General features: G+C 38.7%; 1 protein-coding gene across 1 annotated transcript; it reads right to left on the bottom strand.

The window, feature by feature from the left end:
- Nucleotides 1-1,212: 1,212 nt before the first annotated feature.
- LOC133406674 (complement factor H-like) lies at nt 1,213-24,693 on the bottom strand. The gene is given in 23 exon segments (XM_061684440.1): nt 1,213-1,535; nt 1,740-1,919; nt 3,425-3,610; nt 6,082-6,270; nt 6,437-6,628; nt 7,085-7,127; nt 7,129-7,162; nt 7,311-7,416; nt 14,775-14,945; nt 15,204-15,389; nt 15,525-15,567; nt 15,569-15,714; nt 16,227-16,385; nt 16,474-16,641; nt 17,887-18,051; nt 19,741-19,920; nt 22,478-22,672; nt 22,804-22,986; nt 23,246-23,428; nt 23,563-23,639; nt 23,732-23,837; nt 24,215-24,397; nt 24,541-24,693. Coding segments are annotated over 23 exon segments (3,339 nt in total). The 5' UTR covers nt 24,611-24,693; the 3' UTR covers nt 1,213-1,341.
- Between the last annotated feature and the right edge of the window lie 1,634 nt (nt 24,694-26,327).

Below are 26,327 nucleotides of genomic sequence, written 5' to 3'. Positions count from 1 at the left end.
CATTGGTAATGTACAGTATTTTGTTAAATTCATTAAATTAAATTCATCAATAGTAAAGAAGGGGGGGGAAAAAAGCCATAAATTCTCTCCAAAAGTGTTTTGATAACTGACGGGCATTTATTTGAGTCTTTGAGAGGCTTGACATTAACTATTTTTTTTTTTTTTTTTTTTTTTTTTTGGCTAACCAGCCACTGGCTCGTGGTTTCCCAGCATTACGAGCCACAATTTTGTTGTCGGATAATTGTTTCACATGACTATAGCTATATTAAAGAACTAGATTTTATTTAATTTATTTTTTTTAGATGCACACTGAAAACAAGACGTGTTTAACGGTACGAGAACCACCACAGATATCGGACTGAACCAGCCCACAGACTACTGTGAGCATCTTGTAAAATATAAAATTGAATAGGTTAGAAAAAGAAAGTGCCTGCATTTTAGCATTGCACTTCAGCTGGGCCATGTCCGTACAATCAGTTGATTTGTGCACAGCAATAGACATAAATTCTGCTTTTCCCAGGTTTAACAGAACCTGTCCTCCTTGTTGCTCACTTGTGCAAGTTAATGGTCAGTGTCTGCTCATGCTCTTTGAAGTAAAGCTCGTCTTCATCAAAGCCACAATGTCTCTTTCCCGTCATAACGACTCATCAAATGGTCTATTCCTCCTGACAGAATTGGTGTAACTGAGCCAAGTTTGTGGGCCACCTTGCTTGCACATGCCTTGTCAGGTCTGCCAATACATTTTCAATAGGATTGAGATCACGGCTTTGCCGTGGCCACTCCAACGCATTTACCTTGTCATGCTTGTCATTTTGTAACCAGTTTGGCAGTATACTTCGGGCAGTGATGCGGAACGCACTACATACTCCAAAATGGACGCCATTTTGAGCAACGAACAATGTAACGCGTTACTAATACATGTACTATTAAGCTTTTATGTGATTGAAAATTATACGTATTCTCTGAGGTACTGTAGTGAATTGCCATCTAAACAAAACTTTAATAGAACTGGTGTATTTGTTGCACTGAATTTTCACCTCTCATCAAATGTGATATTTGACCTCAGAGATGTTCTTCAGGACGAATGGACTAGAAAATCGCCACAGAAAACCATATCTGTGTCTATGGATTGGATAAAAGCTCCTGCAATTTTTATGTGTCTGGGGCCTTACGCTGTGTGTATCTGAGAGCTCTGTGTCCACAATGTGTGAGTTTGTGGAGGCAACAGACAGAACTTTTTATTGAAAACAAGCAGACGATGCAGCAACATACTGCAGACAGTGGATGATTATTGACTCAAGTTAACATTAATTTGCCCCCCCCCCCCACACAGAAAAACAGCTAGTGGCAAGTGGGCAGTTCCATTACTCCATCGATACACTTCTGCCGCATACTCAGTCTGCTGTCATGTCTTGTTCCAGAGACGCACCAGAACTCGATGACATCATCATGGGTCGAGTACAACTTGTTGTCACGCCTGTATCTGAATGTTATGTTGTGTGCGCTCATGAGTTCTCTATTCACAGTGCAGGGCTCTGCAAGCAAAATATCCTTCATATTCAGCATAAACTGTTAAGTACAAATGTATACCATATTTAAAACTTCCAGTCATGTATTGTTTCAGCTTGTTTAGACTGACCACAAAATAACTATGTTGCTATTTTAAAAAACAAATAGTTAAATGCATGACTGTATTCAGCTGCGTAATAAGATTTTGTAAAACAACATTTAAGACTTACTGAGGCATTTCATCTCTCCAATCCATTCACCATTTTTGCAGGTCTTGTAGGGCTGCCCTTCCATTTTGTAGTAATTCTGGCAAATGTACTCAACCCTCTCATTATGTTTGTAACGGAATTTAGTGGAGGAGATGGTGTCCCCACCAGCAATGTAAGGTGGCTGCTCACAATCCAAAGGCGCTAGCAAAATTGGGACAAATATAGGTGGTCATCATTCTGGTGCATTTTTATTGACATTTATTTCCACTAGCATGAAGTCAGAAAGTATTAATACCACCTTCAATTTTAGATAAATGTTACGGCCATTCAATCTTTACCCAATCTACCCGCAGTACCTCACAACGGAATAGCACAAAAACAATAAAACTCCTGGTCCTTCCATTTATTTGTCATCATCATTTGTACGGGCTTCACAACTAACAAAGCTTATCAAAGAAAAATACAAGCCAAAGTCAAAGGAACTGTCTAAAGAAGTCTGTGACAGAATTGTGGCAATGAACAAATGTAGGCAAGGCCACACACTTTTACGATTGGCTCCTTTTCCTCACGTCTTCAGGAATAAAAGCATCACTCTTTGCTCTTCTGCTCCACGGTTTCCACCTCGACTAAACCGTGAAAAGGGTTGAAACCTTTTCTGGTTTTGATGGAAAGAAACATTGTTTTCCACTTGTTTACTCCTTCTCACCGCTCCATTTGGATAACAAGCCTCGGCTTCATACTCAAAACGGCGCCGACACGTTTGTTTTGCAGCAGCCTCCCTGAATCAAGTCTGCACATGCGCATTAAGAAGATGGAGTAATCCATTGCGTGAAAAGGGAAGGGAGAGCAGTTCAAACGATCATCTTAATGTGTTGTTAATTACGTGAATTCAGAGTAAAATGATAAAAATTGCTTGAAATCAAACAAATGTAGCGTTTTTTATGAGACATTCGACAACTGCCAGTCATAGTGATGGGACACGCAAACAAGGACTGCAGCCCTGAGCCGGGTTTAAGGGGGTTCGGTGCCTCTCAACGGCATGTTGACAGTAAGGATGCAGACAAGCATCTCTCTGACACCTACAGGGGTCCTCGGTTTACGATGTTCTGAGGTGTTGAGGCTACGAACACTGTGAAATTAACTAGTTTGCACACTGGCGTAAGAATACGTCATTACGGCACAATAAGGCATGAACACTTACAGCCATACATTTTTTTTTTTACTTTATTTGATTGTTTTATATTAATGGCCTGGAATTTATTTTCGTGCAAATATTTACTGCAATCATGAGTTTTCCAACAGTGACATACACTACGACGCAGTCCGACTTACGCACAAATTACATAGAAATTCTGTAGTTCCAATTTCTTTTGCTAGCAGTGGGACTCAAACCAAGTCCTATAAAGATGATTCTGATTCTGAGTCTGCTTATGGTTGCGCTACTACCACCTAAGCTAAATCCTTTGAAATCACCTGCAATTTTAATACGGTTTATACTTTTTCATTTAAAAAAAACCATGAAAAATGGAACAAATGACAATTAGTCTTTGAGACTTTAAAATGCATCACTATTGAATAAAGACAGCAATTTAAGACCAGAGAGTATAGCACAAATGTCTAAAACCTAAAATTTGAGCCCTTTAGTTACAGTATTTTCTGTCACTTCCGCAGCTAAGGAAAAAGGCAACACTCTGTAGAAACCTTACCTCCACATGTTGGAAAGGGATCACTCCACTGTCCATTTGGTAGACATTCAACCTCTGCCTTCCCTCGAAGCATCTGTCCACGTTGGCGGCAATAAAAATTCAACTTTTGTCCTTTTCTTGCTTGTGGGCCGGATAGACGAGTGCTCAAGCTTACACTACCAGGTATAACTGTGATCTGGCATGGTTCTATTTCAAGAAGAAAACAATTCGTTAAATCAGACTTTAGACGTGGTAATGGTCAAATATAAGACGACAGTAAAACACCCATACAGTTTAGATTTCAACTAATGTCTTCGTGATTGGTTGTTCAGTATACGTGTGTTGAGGTTGGACTGCACAATATGGCTGGATAACACCTCTCCATTTATATTTGCCAACCAGGTAAAAAGAGCGACTATTTCTAGTTACCAGGTCATCTAGGGTTACAAGCTTGCCGAGCCAATACCATACAGGTCATGGTAAATTATCGGTGGTCGACCATAAACACACGCTCGTAAGCCTACCCTGATGCTATAACTTGGCTAATCCATTGGTCACTTCAGTCAGGTGAGTTTCCTAAAGCTCTTAAAGTAGTTGCCATTAAGCTTCTGCTAAAAAATAGAACGCTGGACGCTTCCATGTTAGCAAGCTATAGACGCATCTCAAATTTCCCTTTCATAGCCAAGATTGTTGAGAGTTATTTTTAACCGACTCAGCAATTTCTTGAACTTAAATGGACTTTTTGACAAATTTCAATCAGGGTTCCGAACTCATCACAGTACAGAATCTGCTCTTATCAAAGTGCTAAATGATAAGGTTGAATACTGACTCTGGAACGGTCTGAATTCTGGTCTTGTTGGACCTCAGTGCAGCTTTTGATAGGGTAGATCATAATATACTGCTGAACAGGTTGGAAACTAAATGGAACAGCTGAAGCTCATTCGGAATCCTGCAGCTGGGGTTCTGACCAGAACAAAGAGGCCAGAGCATATTACTCCAATTCTAAAGTCTTTACACTGGCTCCCAGTCAGCTTTAGAATAGATTTTAAAGTTCTGCTACTGGTCTATAAAACAATCACTAAATGGTTTAGGTCCTGAATACATAAATGAAATGCTGGAATATAAACCCAGTAGGACTCTGAGATCGACAGACTCAGGTCAAATAGTGGAGCACAGAGTCCAAAGCAAACACGGTGAAGCAGCATTTAGCTATTACATTGCACACAAATGGAATAAGTTGCCAACAGAAGTGACGTAAGCCCCAAGTGTGCATGTTTTTAAGTCCAGGTTAAAAAACTTCTTTTCCACCCATGCTTTCTAGAGCATTTCCACTTTTAAATGATATTTCTTGCACTGTATGCTGTTTTAATTGTATTTGTATTTTATTTTTTTCTCTTTGTTTTAAATGTTCATAAGCAGTTTTTTTTCTTTGTTTTTAATTGCTTTTAATAATGTAAAGCACATTGAGTTACCTTGTGTATGAAATGCGCTATATAAATAAATTTGCTTTGCTTTGCTTTTGTTTTGGCTCTGAAAACTGCTGTATTACAAGTAGTCACAGACTGCAGTGGCAGTGTAGCGGTGCATGCTGCTGCTATTCATGCAGTCGGCACTTGTTCCATTTCTAGTCAGTCCCCAAATAACTAGCCCCTGCCAGACCCAGCCTGGATAAAAAAAAATAAAAAATTGGATTGGTTGTGTCAGGAAGGGCATCTGGCGAAAAACACATTTTGTGAATTACTCGCTGTAGCAACAACTAGTAGTAGCAGAGTACTCCACAGTCTCTACTTTGCTGCAGTTGTCGATTTTGTATTTTCTCTCAGTCTCGCCTTACTGAGGCCAACAGCCAAAGGTGAAGTAAATAAAAGTGCTTGTTCTGCTCCGTTGTTGTTCCGACAGATGTTGTCAATGCGACATGGTATTCCCAGTTTCCCCACAGTAGAAAGGTTGATCAATATTAAAAGGGTTAGGGTTGGAACTGAATGAACAACACAAAGTCAAATGTTTGTACGCTTGGTGACTTGTAGCCTCCTGCACGTTCAGCACTGCGTTGTCGTTTGTGTGTCATCATGGCTATGGATGAGTACATACAGTATATTGTTTCAGCCATCCATCTTCTGAACCACTTGTCCTCAGAGTTGCGGGTGAGCTGGAGCCTATGCCAGCTGACTTTGGGCGAGAGGCACCTTAGACTGGTTCCCAGTCCATCATAGAGCACACGTGGCCAAACAATCATTCACAATAAAATGATCAAGTAACTTAACGTGCATGTTTTTGGGATGTGGGAGGAAGTGTGAGTACCTGGACAAACCCTCCCAATAAGCCTGGGGAGAACAGCCTGTGCCGACTGCTCAGTGTCAAACACACAACTCTCGGGACTGTGCAGCAATCATGCTAACCATTACTTCAACATGTGGACCGATAGAGTTGTTTCAGTGTCTTAACTATAACACACTTATAATTATTAAAATGTTACTTAAAACATTTCATGTTGTTGATGCAAAAATCTAATATTCCAAATATACATATATATATAATTGATCTCAGTGGAAAAATGGTTTGGAAATGAGAACAAACTAGAAGTTGACCAAATGTATTATGCTAGACTTTGAAGGCTTCGTTGTATCTCAGCTACTAGTTTTTCCTCAACAGTATTTATCCTGAGAATAGGATCATACCATTGCATGTTGGGAAAGGGTTGTTCCACTGCCCAGTTGGCAAGCATTCAATTTCGTCAGATCCAGCCAAGGCATATTCATCACCACAGTGAAACCTTAATTTGTGTCCAATTCGTATTGGTTGATTCCCTGGTGGCAGCTCGTCTGCACGAAGATGAGGGTGGAGCTCTCCAACCTTACAAGAAATATCTGGATGAGCAAAAAAAAAAATTAGCAATATTGTCAAAATAAAAACAGAGGTTCAGGCGACAGAAATGTTCTCTCTTTAAACGCACCCTTACTTCGCATCCTCAAAAGATAAATGGTGTCCTATGAACAACAATATACAATATTGCTATTGGTGTGAGAAGGTTACCTTCACAAGAAGGGACTGGGTTATCCCAAAGTCCATCTTGACCACAAATGAGCAGTGAGCTGCCATGCAGTTGCTTCCCAGGAACGTCACAACTGAATGTGAGGAAGCGGTCAGGAAGGATGCCCTCTTCATTTTCTGGTAAACCTTTGATTGTGATTCCTCCCTGTGCAGGCGGTAGCTCGCAGCTCATAGCTATACAGACATAACAAGTCAGCAAACTCACCGAAAGGGATTTTTTATTTTTTTTTGCAGACAAGATTGTATCTGATATATGTACTCTATGTCGCTGTTTATTGTCTCCCAGAGATGCTATTGTTTTGGTTGAGCCAGTTTGATTTGAATAATTTTCCACAAAAAAAATGCTTTTCAAGAAATGTGTTTAAAAAATAGCTCACTGTAACATCAGCTTCTTGCCCTCAAAGAGGTTCTTAGATCTCTTTGGTACGTTTCTAAAAATGACTGTTAGAGCTGGGGAGAACCTCACCTCCCCAAATAGACAAGCACTCCTTTTTAACAAGCTGTTGAAGAGGGATTCACTTAAATCAAATACATGTTGATTTCGCTTGAATATGTTTTCTCTCATCATGTACTTGTTATGCGTGATAACAAGTACATTTATTGTAAGTTGTGAAGCTTGTGAAGACTTACGTTCACATATCGGAACATGGTTGGTCCATCTGTCCAGCAAACACGGTCCTGATATCAATCTTACTCACCATTTGATAGCTACAAGGAGTTGAGAGGAGAGGGAAGCCATAACTATTACAGCAATAATAAACATCATCATCAAAATATACTTATTATTCAAACAAAAGCATGAATTAATAATTTTGTATTTTTATTTTTTTAAATGAATTTGTCTTTATCCACCTACCCCACATTGCAGAAGTATTTGATAGTTGCCCCGAAAACAAAGTCATCACCCAGGATTATTTGATAATAGCCATTTGGAGTGTTTTCAGGAAGTGCACATGGCTTCACTGCAATGAAGCAAAACAGTTTAGCGTTATCAAATTTAAAGTGTGCCCTCTTAATAAGTGAATTGAATAATTTCCCTCTTTTTTTTTCTCTCTCTCGGTGAGTAACACCAGCAACCATTTTGTGGGTTAGTTACTTTGAAGAAACTTCACTCATTTGAAATTGTTGTCAGCAACCGAAGGACACATTCACACTTTTTTGTTGTTGTTGTTGCAACAATTAGGCAAGTAAGAGTAGGACAAAACTCACAGAAGCAATTTCCTTCATTGACTGTCGCCCAGGTGCCACTTGTACAGTTATATCTGATGGGGAGCCCTGATATGTAACCAGTTTCACAAGTGAAATGTATCACATCTCCTTCTTGATACTCAGTCTTTCTGGGTTCTGACACATGGCCGTGAGGAACATCCGGGAGCGTCAAACATGCTAACAAACAGCAACACCGGTTAAGAAGAGACACACACCATTCTCACTTCCAACTTGTAAACAGAAACAACTCTGTCTGACTTGCTAGAATCCTTTTAGTGTGTTAATAAAATATGCTCCGCTCACCAGCCACAATATTAGGTACACATGCACGATCTAATGCAACAGCTCCATGAAAATATGTTGCTTTTTCAAAGATATATATATATATATATATTTTTTTTTTTCTGTTTTACACCTTTCATTGAGCAAAATATGGCAGCCAAAATATTAGAAACAACTTTCATTAGTATGCAGTGTAGTCCTACAATACTACACAATAAAGCTATAATAATAGCCACTGTTGACTTAAATTTGGGAAAGTGTCAAACCTTTTGGATATCATTGTGCAACTGTACCTAATGAAGTGTCCAGTCAGAATGGAATAATCTTTTGGTGTCATAAAGCAAAGTCAAATATCTACAATATCACAAACTGCAATCTCTTACAATAGCTCCACTTTTCAAGACTTCTCCATCCAAAATATATCAACAATTTACCCACCCTAAATCTGAACATACTGATAAACAAAAAAAGTCTACCTTACCATTTTCAGAAAAGGAAACTCTCACGTTTCCCCAAAGTTCTAGAACCAAAAGTAATAAATGCAGTCGCATATTGGTTTGCAGCTGCGTAGTGACAATCAAAACTGGGGCCAAAACCTTGACAAAAGTGGAATTCTTGTGTTTGTCCTCAGCTCCAGCCCTCTGAGAGCAATGAGGGTCCAAAGATGGACTACCCAGGGGGATTGCACAAAAAGAACCAAACATGATGCATGAACGCACTCTGCACACAGTACACCCCTGTGATTGCGTGCTTGCTTGAGCAACTCTGACATTTTCTTTCAATTTTACACAGGGTACCACTGATGCAATCATAATCAATAGCCTGTCTTTCCCTTCACACAAAAGGTGTACTGAAAGGCTAAATATATCAAGAAAGAACAAAAGAAGTACAACTGTTTAACAACAGCTACCGCCATTTGATTTTCAGTAGTATCTTTTCATGGAAAGAAACATATCTTCATATATGGATACTGCATATTCCTTTTGACTCCTGTACACCACATTGTTTCAAACAGGTTTTAGGCTTTCAATTCAGCTCTGAAAAAGTTGCATATAAAACTAACCACTTCATATGTTTGTATTTTTCTGGTGATGATTAAGCTGCTTCAGTCTAGTTTGATTACCATAACCATGACATTAAGATAAGCGAGTGCAAAGTCCCTCGCAAAAAGTAATTATTTGTGTACGAGGAGGTGCAATCCCAGAAAGAGAACAAATTGTTTATTTACAATAGAATTAATCATTCTTCTAAAACTAACATTGTAGGTCGATTTGAATGTCTCTAAATTGTGAATCAGTTATAAGCAAAGTTTGTATAAGGCATACTTTAACCCGACAACAGCTCATACTCAGTACACTGTACAACCTATACATGAATGAATATTACTTTCTTAGTACAAAGTATTTTTGGTTTAGTCCAGGGGTGTCAAACTCATTTTCGTCACGGGCCCCACATTATAGTTACAGTGTCCCTAAGAGGGCCGTTACAACTGTGAAACCATATAAATGTTTAATTGCCTCATCCTATTATTAGATGTACACAACAAATGGATGGATAACTAGTTTTGAAATCAGAAGTCAGATATAATAGTTTGTTCAACTCTTCAAGTTACTGTAAAAAGGGGTTTAGTACCCAAAAAATGCTTATGATACGTCAATGTTATTATTTATTATGAAAATTTGAATTGTGGTACAGATTGTAGCAAGAATCATAGAAGTTGACGCACATGATTTGCCTTTGTGGGCCACATAAAATGATGTGGCGGGCAGAATCTGGCCCCCGGGCCTTGAGTTTGACACTTGGTTTAGCCTTTTTTGTTTTTTGAAGCCAGGTTTGATTTAAAATTATCAATATGTATTGTATTAATCATCAACATAGACATGTTGAGTCTTGAAGTCTCAGCAAAATCAGACAAACATTGGATTAAATATTCATTCATTTTCTATACTGTTTATCCTCACTTGGGATGCGGGCGTGCTGGAGCCTATCCCAGCTATCTTCGGGCAAGAGGCGGTGTATACCCTGAACTGGTCGCCGGCCAATCGCAAGGCACGTATAAACAAACAACACAAACAATTCAATTCCCACTCACATTCACACCTACGAGCAATTTAGAGTCTTCAATTAACCTACCAAGCATTTTTTTGGGATGTGGGAGGAAACTGGACTCCGGAGAAAACCCACGCAGGCACGGGGAGAACATGCAAACTCCACACAGGTGGGGCCGGGTATTGAACCCCGGTCCTCAGAACTGTGAGGCGGACACTCTAACCAGTCGGCTACCGTGCCGCCACGTTCCACATATAGTGGATTAAATTCAATTTTAAATGAACCCCAATTCATTCCTATGGCGAGAGAAGAAGCAGTGTCATGTTTTTTTTTTTTGACCATGCGCTTTTTGTGGTATTGTGCCTTTGTTTCTTTTTGTTTTATAGTAGTGTTACATTGGGTCAGGTTCTCCCTCTGCTTTTCAGTCAGATTTGATGAGGCCCACTGGTTTCGGATCTGGTCATCAGCTTTTAAGTCTTAGAAAGACTGTACTACCTGCTAGCTGAATCTTAGTACATGTTCATATTCATGATAAGGGTTTGCAGGGATAAAAATATATTGAGAGAGAACAAGAGTAATGGATAACACAAAAATATTGTACAAACAGAATAAAAGAGTAACAACTGCGATAAAAATCTGCAACATAGCGGGACCACGAAGCAAGAACCGCGATATAGCGGAGGATTACTGTATCTGTATTGTATTGTGGCCCTGAAGTGCAAAACACAGCAATTAACTCAACACAATGGCAAATTTTAAAACACAACAGCAAATAACTAATCACAACAACAAGTAATTAAACACAAAAGCAAATCACAAAACACGACATGAAGCTACCGGAAAAGGTAGGTACTGGTTGGGGAGAAGACTCATGGCTGATTGGATGACTCTACAGGAAGACGTAGGGTACTGGTTAGAGACATAAGATGCAGTGCTGATTGGACGAGTGGGACGACTTGATTGGTCGACGCCATCTGTCCAGCCCAACCTCTTTTAAATGCGTTGTCAGTGAGCGCATACTTATTTGAATGTCGGAATATAGTCCTGAGCATATCTAGCCACTATCACCTCATACAGTATGTATATGTAACTGGACCAAGCTAGGCGGTGCGGATGTACGTTAAGAAACCCAACTCCACTCGCCTTAAAAGAGGTTGCTGAGTTAGCGGCCTGGGCACTTGTCTCCCAATACATGACACAGTGGAAGCGTGGATTTGAACCCTGGTGTGGTCGACCGCGCAGGAAGCGTCGCGATAGTTATGTAACGATGTTATAACAACATGTTATAACATGTTGTTATAACAACATCCTATTTTCTGAGGTTTTAGCATAACAAAATTGTTGTGGTAGTATTATTATTATTATTATTATGAAAAGCACCACTGTGCATAGTGAACAGTCATTTATTATTTATAGTTAGATGGACTAATTTGTTTAAAAATTACATCCATCCACTTTCTATTGCTTATTCTGTTAAGGGTCATGAGTCTACTGGAGCCTAACCCAAGTGATTCTGGATGAGAGGTGGCGTATATCCTGGACTGGTCGCCAGTCAGTCACAGGATGCACGTACAGACAATCATTCACACGCACACCAACGGTGGTCAGTTAACAGTGGTCAGTTAACCAAACGTGCATGTTTGGAGGAAACCAGAGTACTCAGAAAACCCATGCAAGCACTGGGAGAACATGTATAATGCGCACCCATGTATAATACACCCCCCAAAGTTGACCTAAAAATTCAGGAAAACCCTTCTGCCTATGTATAATGTATTTTTTTTACAGTGCATGATTTTGCTTCTACCCATATGATCAAAACATGAAATATTTTTTTAAAGAATTATTCTGAAGTTAGGCACTTTATTTGAATACATAATACTTTCTTTTTATTTACTTGCTCTTATTTTGAAATACATAGCCCTACCTTTATTTAGTAAATGATGAAAACACAGTTGTTCTCATATGTTTGATTACCCAGGCAGAATTTATAAGATGGGTACAAATACAAAGAAAACATGAAAGACCAGGCGAAACATATTGAATTTTATTTTAATCAGATTCAAATTAAAAAACGGTCAAGCATTTCAGAAAAGCATTATCATTAAACAAAACATTACCATAAAGAAATTAATGATGGTTGTTGTTCAGTCATATTAAAAAAAAATATATATATATATATATTTCACAAATTCTGCCAGTGTATGTAAACTAATGAGCACAACTGTACATATATGCAGGCATAAGTACCCCTGTCATGTTGAAATGAAAGTGTAGTCTACACCTTTTTCATAACCTTTAGGTGGCGGTGGCATACTAGAATGAAAGAGTACATCTTTTTCATAACCTCTAGGTGGTGGTGGCATATTGGAATGAAAGTGTACAGCTTTTTCATATATGGCGGCATACATTTATAAAATGTGAAAGTTTTTGTTCCCCCCCCCCCATTTCTCCCTATACCTATGTATAATGCGCACTATTGACATTTGCCAATTATTTTTTGGGGGAAAAATACGCATGATACACGAGAAATTACATAAGTGCAAACTGCTCTCACGTGAAAGGTCAGAGCCAGATTTTCACAAAGGCCTTGCAATGAGTAATTGGGACTACTATTGAACAGCAAGCGTCATTGGCTCTCTGAAAGGAACTTTTATTATTTAAATCCCGTTTAAAAATCCATTGGTTCTTCATGGCATTCTCAAACCCTATTTGAGAGTTGGCAGTGTGTGGCTTTATTTTGTGATTTTATTGTGTTTTTGTAAAAAGTGTTTTTATGTCCTGCATTGGTTTTATGGTATTGGTGCTATATCTTATATTTTATCCATCCATCCATTTTCTGAGCCGCTTATCCTCACTCGGGTCGCGGGCGTGCTGGAGCCTATCCCAGCTGTCATCGGGCAGGAGGCGGGGTACACCCTGAACTGGTTGCCAGCCAATCGCAGGGCAGATACAAACAGACAACCATTCACACTCACAGTCACACCTACGGGCAATTTAGAGTCTCCAATTTATGCATGTTTTTGGGATGTGGGAAGAAACCGTAGTGCCCGGAGAAAACCCACACAGGCACGGGGAGAACATGCAAACTCCACACAGTTTTGGAGGACCCGGGTTCAATCCCGGGTCCTCCAACTGTGAGGCTGACGCTCTAACCAGTCGTCCACCGTGTCGCCTTATATTTTATATTATTTTTATATATTTTACATCTACTCATGTACAGCAGTTTGGTTAAATGTGCTTTATAAATACATTGGATTGGATTGGGACTAATGACAGGATAGAATGAAGTGGATCATACAGCTTTTGGCTTTAAACCTCTGCTTGTAAAAATGACAATACTTCTGCATAATTTTCTCACATTTTATTATTAATGCATTCAAATAGCATAATCTAATTACTCAATTTCTTCAGTGTCACTGTTCAACAGTCGGATCATGTAAATTGTGTGTCGAAAGAACATCCACGTTTTCCTCCTATTGCTTGACAGCGACCCCCACCCCCCCAAAAAATTATATTCTTCCTTGCATTTCTAGTCAGATTTTCTTTGGCCCTTCAGCATCTCCTTTCCTAATTGGAAGCTGTGGAGGAAATATTCTGTGTTGAGAAGCTTGAAATGCAGTGGATTGACAGAAAGCACGCATTTATGTAAGCAGTGTTGTTTACACAATTCTGGACTCGAGAGTCATGGGCGATATAATGTATTATACCTCATTATTATTATTATTATTTTTTCTAGCGTCATAGTTAAGAATTTGAGTGCCCTGTCCCCATTTGTATTCCAGCTAGACTGGTTAATAACGTTGAACCTTGTGGGCAAATTATTATTAATCTTATATGAAACTGCATATTTTAGTTGCATAATATGTAACTTATTAGCACTTTACATATTATTGTGATATGTTGATAATTACATGTTGTGGCTCCAACTAAAATAACTGAACCCTGTAAAACAAAGGAATAGTCTTTGAAATAATGCCGTCTAATAATGACATCCAATGGCTTTTGAATTATTGTTCATTGTGAAAGTACAGAAAACTTAATTGCATATTGTTAAAGATGGACTCACCTGATGCAGATGCATAACTCCAGTAGGTACTGTCTGTCTTTTAAATTATATGTACACCAGAGTTTATCAACTAAAATAAATCTGCATTTGGGAAATAAAACCTTATCCAACAACCACCAATGGTGATAACAGTGGAATCTCCAAAGTTGAATATTTCTTAACTGTACACTTTAGGGTTCAACCAAAATTAGAGGCATTTCAAGCTAATCACAAAGACATCATGTGACAGCAAAATTGACTTCACACGTGTATTATTTTTTTTTCTTGGACTTTGCGTGATGCCACCACAGAAGGTTACTCGTGATGGGGTAGTGGGTATGAGTAAAATCAACATGGAATAAGGGGGTTGGGTCTACATGTTCGTCACCGGGTCACGCATTCACCATGCTACATAGAGTTCTACCGTACAGTGGTTAACCCAGTTCCATCACTGACTAATTTTGTATGAGTATTATTTCGTCATAATATTTGGTTATTTGGTTCATGAATTCATAATCTTTTTTTTATGGAATAAAAGAAAATGTAAGTCAACCAGAGTCTTCAGTCATTGGAGGCTTCAGTGTTACATGAAAGTGCTGAGTCCACAATAATTGTCTGATGCTATCTTTTTTTCCCAACCTTTCTTCAGAAAGGTCAGATTAACAATTAAGTGATGCATATGACTCCGACACGAACTACTATTGATGGCGCATCCCCCAGGCACTTTCTCCTTACCTTCACATTGAATTGGTTTACTCCACTTGCCATTTACACAGGTTGCAGAACCCTCACTTTTTTCACCTGGTTGGATACAGCGATACTCTATGACCTCATCATTGATATATTTTTCTTTATTGTCAGTGAAGGTCATGGTTCGTTCCGCATCTTTGGGCTTGGAGCAGTATGCTAAAAACACAAGAAATATAATATACAGTTTCATTAATTGTCTGTCTGTCTGTCTGTGTGTGTGATGTTCCGGGTCAAAAGAGACATAGTTGATGTGGCGGCTGGGCCTAAGTGGAGGAGGAGAGGAGAGGTGCAAGCCGGGGGAGCAGTGAGGGGCACAATTCTCACAAGGACAAAAATAAATGCCTATCAGATATCAAAACAATTGGGAGGAAATACATTGTTAATAGATTAGCTTTTTTCTTGACTTTCACTTACGTGTACACTTAATGTCCACTATGTCCCATTTGCCATTTTGACATGTGATTGTGTCTTGTCCTTCCATCATATAGCTTTGTCGGCACTTGAAAGTTACTTTCGAGTCAGACAAGTATTCCTTCTGAAATGAAGTCGAAATGATGGCATGCTCAACTTTAGGAGGAGGACCGCAGGTTCCAGCAACAACTGCATGACATACAATACTCAATTATCTTCTGAAAAACATGAAACACTTTTTTATATATCAGTTCATTTCACAAAAATGACCCTGTGAAATTGTATCCTTTTAAAAAAAAAAAAAAAAAAGTAAAGGTGACTCACGAACGCAGATTGAGTTAAGGGGTAATCCATTTGAATCCCACTTTTCCTTCCACGCACAATAAGCGGTCAATCTGAGTCTGATATCCATCCCTGCAAATAATCTGGAGGCTCTCTTTTTGTCCATTTCCATTCCTTTGATGTTTTATTTTTGCATTGGCAATCGCAGGCATTTCCCCACACTTATTGTTTTCTGCATTAGATACAACACATTTCATTGGTGGATTGAAGAAACCACAATTAATATACCACTTTGCCACCAAATGTGAAAATCAAGCTGCTGGGATGTAAATTTGTAGTGTAGTGCAAAAGGGGGAGACACACCATCTTATTAGCATTTGGTGCTTTATTAGGTATCCAATATAGTATCAGATACAAGATTTCTATTGAAAAAACAATTCTCTGTGATGTTATTATCCATCCATCCATCCATTTTCTGAAACGCTTATCCTCACTCCTTACGGGTGTGCTGAAGCCTATCTCAGCTGACTGCGCGCGAGAGGCGGGGTACACCCTGAACTGGTCGCCAGCCAATCGCTGGGCACATATAAACAAACAACTATTCGCACTCACATTCACACCTATGGGCAATTTAGAGTCTTCAATCAACCTACCATGCATGCTTTTGGGATGTGGGAGGAAACCGGAGTACAAGGAGAAAATCCATGCAGGCATGAGGAGAACATGAGCAGTGTTAACCCTTACCCACACATTGTTCCAGTCCAAACCACAGACCATCGATGCATTTTGCTTCACCCCACCACCCTTTACTTGGAAGTTTATAACCTTCATTACACGTGTAGTAGAGTGTGTCGTGTAACGGACCAACAGCATAGCCATGGAGCACATCAGGTTGTAGACATTCTGTTTTATTTGTGAAATAAAGAATCCCATCCAATAAAAATCCAGTGAAGTGAAAGCACATTTTTAACCTACGTGAGCGTGTTTTTACCTGAACAGTTCTGAATCCCAGTCCAGCCACCAAATTCACAGGTAACGGTGAATTTTCTGTCGGCATCATTCGCACATACATATTGGACACGTTCGCCTTCGTTGTAATAGCCCTTTTTACTGCTTATAATACCTGCATTGTTGAGGTCAAGTTGTTTACATTGGTGTCCTGAAAAGAGTAGTAAGGAGTAGTCAAACGAGCTGCTGATACCTGCTGGGTTGACCTGTGTCCTATTAATCTGATTCCAGAACAAGGGAGATGTTTTATGCAATGCCAAATCTCAACATTCCTGATTTTCAGTGGTACCAGTGCTTCTTAAATTCGCTGTATTTACATTCGTGAATTTGTATTTAAAAAAAATATTCAAATTTGACTGTACTATAGTTGTCACTTTGTCCAAAAACCTTGGAGCCCCTGGAAATTAGGGAACACTGTACATGTCACTGTCAAACTCAATAACTTCATATTCTTGTTAAAGCTGAAAGTCAATTATGTATGTTTTGTACACTCTTATTCCATTATTATACAGACAGCTTCATTACAGGTGTAGTACAATTAATTCTGCTGTGTCATCATCCTGATTTCATGCTGTAGTTTGGGCTACTGCACAAACAGTAAGGGCCAGGGACTTTTTACTTCCAGGAAATAAGGTACCAAGCAAGTTCCTGGAACATTAGTTGGAAATGCAGCTATAGCTAGTTTCCATCCATCCATCCATCCATCCATTTTCTGAGTCGCTTCTCCCTCACTAGGGTCGCGGGCGTGCTTGAGCCTATCCCAGCTGTCATCGGGCAGGAGGCGGGGTACACCCTGAACTGGTTGCCAGCCAATCGTAGGGCACATACAAACAAACAACCATTCGCACTCACAGTCACAACTACGGGCAATTTAGAGTCTCCAATCAATGCATGTTTTTGGGATGTGGGAGGAAACCGGAGTGCCCGGAGAAAACCCACGCAGGCACGGGGAGAACATGCAAACTCCACACAGGCGGGACCGGGGATTGAACCCGGGTCCTCAGAACTGTGAGGCTGACGCTCTAACCAGTCGTCCACTGTGCCGCCTATAGCTAGTTTCATTTGCAATATTCCCCCAATTTTCTTCAAGTGCCCAGTTGCCGGGGACTACAGATGGACATCGGCGACACTTGTGTACTATTTCTAAAAATGGTGTGTACTGTATATAACGAACTGTACATTTTGGTAACATAATACGTCTGTGTCTACATGGTTAGAATTAGAAAATATCCCGAAAGACTGCTTTAGTCTTGACTTTTTAAAATGTGTATGTCATAAAAATTATAGCTTTTTGTATTGCATCCTAACATTAACTGATCGAAGAATAAGAATTTTCAAAAGTCTTGATGCCTTCATGGGAAAAACAAAAAACAGACTTAAAAGTGTTGTTCCTTACCTGGACAATACACATTTCCGTGCCAACCATTTTCTGTACAAGTTAGAGTAAACCAATCTTGAGAACCTTTGCAGGTAAAATAGGCCGTTTCACGCTTTTTGTAGATTTGCTTGCCATCACCAGCAATGTTAGCACTATGGATATCCTTACTGTCACATGTTATTTCTGGGGAAAAGAAGATGCAATTAGTAATCACTCTGTATGTGTTCTCCCACTCAATTACATAATTAGGTTCCATTACTCTGACAAACATGCATACAAAATACAGTCAAAAAAAAGAAAAAGAAAAAGAAGATACAGGGCCAGTCAGTTACGAAAGGGGGATTGTCGTGATGACGTGGACCAAAGCACAGGGAAGTAGCTGAGGCAGGATGCAGGGGTAATCATCTAAAAAAGGCATTAAAAAAAAAAAACAGAATCAAAAAGTACTAAATTACAAAACTCCAAAATCTGAACTCAATACACACAGACTAAGGAGACAACGAGGCACACCTGGACCAGAAAGGCTGGAGAGAGCTGATTAGTTGTTACACATAATAGATTCACAGCTTTCCTTTAAAGCCCATATTGACAAATTGTGTAAAAATATCAAATTAAACCTCGCAAATTTTCGTGCAATTCGAAATGAAATGTCAACTGAAGCCGCAAAAATTTACTTATATTCAATGATTCTTAGTCACTTTAACTATTGCATAACCAGTTGGTCCCAGGCTGGTCAGAATCCAAAAAAAACATTGGAAGTTTTGTACAAACAAGTAATTAAAGTGATGGATAAAAAACCAAGGCACTATCATCACTGTGCAATTTAAAAAAAATACAGTCCTTTAAACTGGGACAGTCTTCACATATTTGCAGATTTAAATTTGATTTATAAAGTACTGCATGATTTGGCTCCAGCTCCTCTGGCTGAGTTCATCAGCCAAAGAAACAGCTCTGAGCGTGTCACTCGAGGCTCTGTCAGAGGTGACTGTCTCATTCCTCTGCGCAGGAGCACTTTCAGTAAGTCAGCCTGGTCAGTGAGGAGCGCTGGTGTGTGGAACTCAGTACCTGAGGAGGTTAAACTGCTTACAACATACAAGGCCTTCACAAAAAAAATGAAAATGTGGCTACTTAACACCTATAGCTGCCAACACTAAAAGACAAGTATGTTATGATGTTTTTTTTTTTTTTTTTTGTTATGACCAAATGATTTGTGGTTTTATTCTCTCTTAATAGTAAAGTAAGTCTTTATGTATCCTGTATTATATTGTCTTGTAGATGTATTTTACTGCTTTTTTATATCATGGCCAGGGGACTACAGATGAAAACTAGCCTTCTGGCTAATTCTGGCTTTTTTAACCATGTGTATTTCATGTGTTTTATGAAATTGCATTGTCCCCTTTCAAATAAACTGATTAATAACAAGAAGCAGAATTGGGGCTACCAGTTCAGCCAGAGAGGAATGGCATAGGAAAACAGATAATAATAAAATAAAGACCTGATCAAAACATAATCCATAAGAAAACAAATCATCTATTCTGGTGTCAAACCCACAACAAAAGTACACAGATCATGACACGAGTCCAAGGAAAAAAACAACAACAACTTGCAATTCGTGTTTTCAGTATCATGCAAGTTGCTAACCTGCTGGAAAAATATGTGAAACTGTGTGATAAATTGCTATAAAATCTTGAAAAGTGTGTGTGGGTGGACAATTGACATCGGCACACATCCATTACAGCCACAATTATTTTTTCTTTTTAACATTTATACCCAAAAAAAATAATTAAAAAAAACTGAAAAAAAATCAACATCTAATTGGGTGGTTATTTTTCGCAATGTAACAAGTATGAGTACTGTACACATGCACGTTACCTTGGCAGGGTGGATTTGGTATCCATCCATCTCTGGTGCATGTGACCTGTGAGGAGCCATTTGTTCTCTTGTATCCTGACCTACAGACATATTGAACAGATGTACCCAATTTGATTCTCTGCCCCCAATAGACATCCCATCGCCATACAGTTGGGTCTCTCTGGTTACTGCACGTAACCTCTAAAAGAAGGACAAATTGGAGATGTTTAGTGATCAAGACCAGAGCATCATCATCATCATCATCATCATCATCATCACTGTCATTTCTCATGTATAATACGTATATTTGTCCAAAAAATTCATAAAAAGTTGAAAACCTAGGTACATATGGATTGTGAAAACGTGTACTTTGATTCCAATATGATATGTAATGTCTAATGTTACATTTTTTTCTATAATACAGTACATTTTTACTGCTCACCCATGAATCATGAGATCCTCGCGGGCAACGCCATATCATATCATATCATATCATATCATATCATATATCATATCATATTTGTTGCTCCCGTGTCCGTTTGACAGAATCAGATTAGTGCCTTAGTTTCCTAAATGGCAGATCTATTTCTTGTACCGCCACTTCACAGAGCACATCTCCAAAGTTAAAAAATGTAAAAGAAGTTATTTGGAAAAAAATCACGGAAGTCAACCGGAAATCCGGCACACCAAAAACAAACGTGGAAAACATGAATCGTCCCTCACTTGTATCAGGGAATTACGTCGCCCAACAATACAAGCATCTGTATCGAATTGTTCGATACAGTGGTCACGGTTTAGTACACACTAAATGTACTAAACATGACACACCTTATTGTTGAGGACAGATCCACTATGCTGCTCCTCTCGCATCCATTCCGACTAAGGAAGGGTGCGTTCGAAAATTCACCCTGACGCCTTACCTCCACTCTCAGAGTGCACAGTCCCGAGTGCAGCTGAGCAGCACTGGAGTACCGAATGCACCACGAACTGCTGAACAGAAGCTAATGCGCCGTTGCAACATGGCTAGTGCCATAGACCATCCTGAAATCGAAAATCCTCCACCATCCTTCAAATCTGGCGTTTCAAACTACTTTGGTTTTAGTGTTAAGCATGATCCTGTTGGCAAACGTGTTGTAGACAAAAGTACAACGGTATGTTGCAAGTGTCGCACAATGCTTAACGACGTCAGTCGAAATACGACAAACATGACATTACATTTACGGCGACATCACCCCAATGAGAAAATAAGTACCAGACAAAAGGAAGGAGCATGCGTCCTACAAACGTTTCCTGACTTATTTGGACAGCATGTGTCAAAGAGGCCAAAATAAATTGAACTTGCTATTGCCAGAGATGGGGGGACTCGAGTCAAATGACTTGTCTCGAGTCGACTCGAGTCAAATGACTTGTCTCGAGTTGACAGTTTTATGACTTGCGACTTGCTTGCCAAATACTTAAGGTCTTGACTTTAGAATTGGTAGCCAAGAGACTTGACTTTGATTTGAACAACATGACTTGACATGTCGTCTTGTTTAGAGTTGTAAATCTGCATTTTAATTCAGATAGTTTGCCTTTAAAAGCATTTGGGGGGGGGGGGGGGGGGGTGTCATTTGCGCCAACCTGGCAACGCAGTCTGCATTGCTGTGCACTTGCCAGTGTGAAGTAGCCAAGTGCATGAACAACAATGGAAGGAGCTCCAAAGATAATACAATTTGGATTCAAGGATTAAGTTGTCGATGAAACCTGCAAAAAGAGGAAGGCAACCTGCATGGTTTCCAACTCGTACATTAAAGACACAACAACAACGACATCAGACTTCAGCCGTTGCTAAAAAAAACTCACACAGACAGGTAAGCTAATTTAACAGTTTAGCTAGCTGGTTAAACATTAAGTGTCATAGACTGGTTTGGGACGATTGAAAATTATGTGATTGTGAACGTTGTAGTACAGCTAAGTAACGAACTAGGGGTGGGACGGTTTATGAGAATAGTCCGAACCTTTCGTTTCAGTTCATAGGCACACAAAACTTTTTTTCCTCTCTCATTTATTTTAGTAATGAGGCGAAATTTTATATATATATACATTTATGTATATATATATATATATATATATATATATATATATATATATATATATATATATATATATATATATATTTTTTTTTTATATACATATACACACACACACAAATGTATATCTGGTAAAATTACCGCATCCTCAGTTGACTACCTTTAAGACGTTTCACTCGGAACTTTCGCCTTCATGTATCGCTACTCTGTGTCGCTACGGAAGCTAACTAGCTCCTTCTGCTAGCTACCGCCTGCTGCTACCGCAGTACTAACAGTACTCTTAAAATGTTATATTTAATGTATCATTGAGTTTTGATTTGAGTCGATAATCGTTTTTGTTCTTTGCTAATATGAGAACACAAGTAGAAATGGTGAGGAGGCTAAACGAATATTCAATAATAATAATAAAAAAAAGCTACATCACGTCAGTGCATGCACACAGAGCAGAATATTTCTTTGAAAAAACTACTAAAATATGAATATCTACTCAATGTTTTGAGCATGGATAGCAGCAAATCGATTGTGCATATTATGCATAGGTAGAAGGGTATTCTTTATTTTTGAGGTCCATATTAGGGGTGCATATTATACTCAACAGCGTATTATACACGAGAAATTATGGTACTTCTTTTTGAGTTAAAATGATAATTTGTAATGAATCCAGCATGAATGTTTACTAGGTTTTATACCTTGACATATTGGTGTAATGGTCCATTTTCCATTGTCTTTGCACGTTGATACTGCTGAGGTCTGCTGGGGGGTTGAAATCCAGTGGCTCGCTTCACATGTGACAGTTAACGTGTCACCAGGTGAAAATAAGGATGTGTAGGCAGGCTCGTAGCTGGTTCCTTTAATGGCTGGCAGTGACACTTTGCATCTAATCACTGCAATGGAGGGAAATTATAAGTAATACCATGATTTGTAGTCACCTCACAGAACGGATATAAATATAATACATACACCTTTTAGTTATTGTGATACAACAAGCTGCTGCAGTAAATCACTTTGAACTTACATTCGCATGAGGGTGTGGGGCTCCACTCGGCTCTCATTCCAAGTTTTGTGCATGTTGAAGGTCTGTCTTCAGCATGCTTGTATCTTGGATTACATTGATACGACAATATATCATGTTCTTTGTACTCTTGGACCTTTCCAGGCACAAAACCATTTTCAACCAGTGGCACTCTGCATTTTACCCCTGGTGATGAATGCAGAAAATAAACAGGCATAAATATCATGAAATATTTTCATGAAAAGACAATACGATGACAGCTGATATAACTGTGAAATTACACAAGACGTACCTGTATTTACTACAAGATTCTAATAGGTCTTTAATAATAACTTGTCGGAGGTGTGAGAGAGAGTATATTAAAGGTTTTACCAAGAGTACACTATGTACACTTTTCAGAATCTCCTTACCAAAAAGGAATTTTCCTGTTTTCACATTAATGTACCTTCACATTTTGGAGGAATGCCACTCCACTCTCCATTTTCATCACAGAACATCTCTGATGGACCAATTATGATTTCATTGCTACTTTTGCAACTAAATCGAACCACGTTGCCAAAGTTTGCTTCTTCTGGGTCCCCAATCACGTCAACATTATCTTCCACATTGACCATGGGGCACTGTATTGCTGAAAGAAATAAGATTGAAATATTACGAAAAAAAAAAAAAAAAGATAATCATAACAAATATAAATATTATTAATATTAACAATTGCATGACACTTCACAACCACACTAAGCTCCTTGATTGTAAGCCCTTTACCTTCACAGACTGGAATACTACCACTCCACCCAGCTGTCATGCAACGTCGATAGTTAATCCGACTGACCATTTGGTAACTAAAACGAGACGGAAAAAAAATAATAATTTAATGAAAAGTAAATTTGAGGTCCCTCAATTATTTATGATACAGTAGTTCATAAATGCATACCCTTGATGGCAGGTATACTCCACTTGGGAGCCAAAGACAAAATCATCACCTTTCACCAGTTGAAAATTTGCAAACTGGGCTTCACCAGGGTGACCGCACGGTTTTGCTTCAATATGCAAGGAAGCGAGACAAAGGTTAAGTATATTGCATAGCACCAGTATACTGGACAAAAATGTATGATAAGTGTACTATTCACTACGATGATGGTTAACAGTGAGAATCATAAAATACTTGTACTGCCAGATGTTATCACAATACACTGATTGTGCCATAAGTGCTACGTTGCAAAATAATGTCGCCAGACACTGTTAAGTGTAGTTGTCAGCTCTTGAATCAAAGTTATGTGCCAGTGTAACAGAGACATTATCTTATTTGGTTTTTCATTTTTCCTGGAAAGAAAAAAAGCACAATACAATAACCTAGTATGCTCTTAGTAATAAATATAGTAAATGCATAAAAGTACAGCACAGAATGGTATCTTACGTTGACATTTTGTACCACGAGACTGCCATGTTCCAGCTTTACAGATGAGTCTGAAAAATCCACTGTGGCCAACAGTGCAGCCCACTCTCACTTGCTCCTCATTTTGGTATTTGGTTTCCAAATTTGTCGTGTCAAAATTTGAATCGTACAGGGGACCATTCCTAAAATCTTCAAGTGTACATTCTGTAGGTCAAAAGTAAAATAATATATTGACAGGTTTTGCAGTACTTTCACCAACACAATCTCAAACCAGGTGGAAAAGAGACTGAACTAATGAAAGTGACTTGAACCTACATGAATGTATTTGTATGCTGGTTTTGTCTTACCTTGACATTTCACAAAGGTCAATGAATGCATCCACAATAATAGGACACAGCTTTGGGTTATTGTGTTCATTTTGTCTTCTTCACCCTGAACCACCCGAACACAACTAAAAATGGACACTGCAGAACATCAGTATACATAGAAAGAGCTGTGGATTACGCTGCAAAAGTGATTGCTCAATGATTTACGCAAGTCTCCTGTTGTCTCCAATCTCACAGTCACAGGGAAAGGAGAAAAGAGGAAGGAATGTTACCACACACTCATCCATACACAAACATGCGCACACACGACACATCCCACAATAAATGACACATTTGATGCTGAAAACATTTTAAGCACCAGGACATTGTATACTGTTTGTACATGGACAGACAAACATTTACACTACAGTACAATGGAAAGTATTAAAGAATATGACATAAAACACTTAAAGTAGCACCTTAACGCTGCTTATACAATTTGAGTCGTTGTATATGTGTTTTAGGAATTGCTAAATTTTGGAACCGTAAAGTCCTGTTTGTTTTACCTTCTTGGTAATCATTTGCAGGGATCAATAGCGCAAACAAAATACGTAGATGCTACTATTCTCATCAAAGTTCAGCATCAAATGAGTATTTACAGAATGAAAAGCTATAAAAATATAAAAAAAATATCTGATTACTGCAACACTACATATCTTCGAGAAAGTTACGAATGTTAGAGGACTTTGGGTTGGACGAGGTACATTTCAGATTTTACATTTGAAACAACACGAAGGTGGTTAGGCAATGCACCATTTAACTTTATTTCTCAACATAATGTTTTTTGGTACATGTTTGAAGTATGTAGAGTTTGTGTGTCTGAACAAACCGACATTGCCCAAACTCGTTATTTTTCAGGCGCCCCCTGTTGGCATCTGTGAGCCGCATAGTGAGTACTTTGAGACGGAACTAATCCACTCTTTGATGACTCAATGAGTCCCTGCAATTTATCATCTTGGAATACAGATATCGTAATCCTCTGCTACGTCACGCTTCTTGCTTCGCTTATATTGCAGGTTTTTATTACATTTGTTACTCTATCTTTTATTGCTGTTTGTACAATATTTTTAATATCCGTTGCGCTTGCTCTCTCTTACTATATTATATTTATTTAGGCCTATCACGATAGTACATTTTTTAGGACGATATATTTGACTCAAAAATATAACGACAAACGAAAGTAACAATGTTTTTGATGCCACTGATATAATGATATTAAGGCACAATGATGCAAGTACATCCTTTTAAAAAACAATTCACTTTTAATTCTAATTCTAAGAATGCCGAACATTGACATTGTAATGTAGAACAAGAGATAAAATATCTTGGTTAAAAAATAAAAACAAAGCAGACTCAGGCTCTGTTCACAAAAATTGCACTTAAACTAATATTAAACATTTGGCACAGAGGTATAAACAGTCATTAATGCCTTAACAGGCAATACACTTCCAATCAAGTTTCCAGTTGCTTAAGAAAACGTGCAAAGTGTAGCAACATTAATCACAGCACAACAAGAAGATCAAAGCAACCTGATTTCATTCAAGATTAGTACTACTTTTCAAAAGTCTGCGGCCTTTCATTAAACGCTGCTTTGTCAACATGTTCAATGGCTGCATCTCACTGTACTGTTTATAATGTGAGCATACGTGAACCATATACCCTACCACCTTAGTATTTACGTTGTTCAGCAAAGAGTTCCCTAATTGCAAAATGACGAGAAACGGGAAATGTCCCACCGTGTTTTTTGTTCCCATTTGAAGAAATTGGCT

Source organism: Phycodurus eques, chromosome 8, assembly GCF_024500275.1.
Source record: "Phycodurus eques isolate BA_2022a chromosome 8, UOR_Pequ_1.1, whole genome shotgun sequence".
Taxonomy (NCBI): domain Eukaryota; kingdom Metazoa; phylum Chordata; class Actinopteri; order Syngnathiformes; family Syngnathidae; genus Phycodurus; species Phycodurus eques.
Note: the sequence above shows the minus strand (reverse complement) of the source record. Positions and strands in the feature narration are given on the sequence as shown.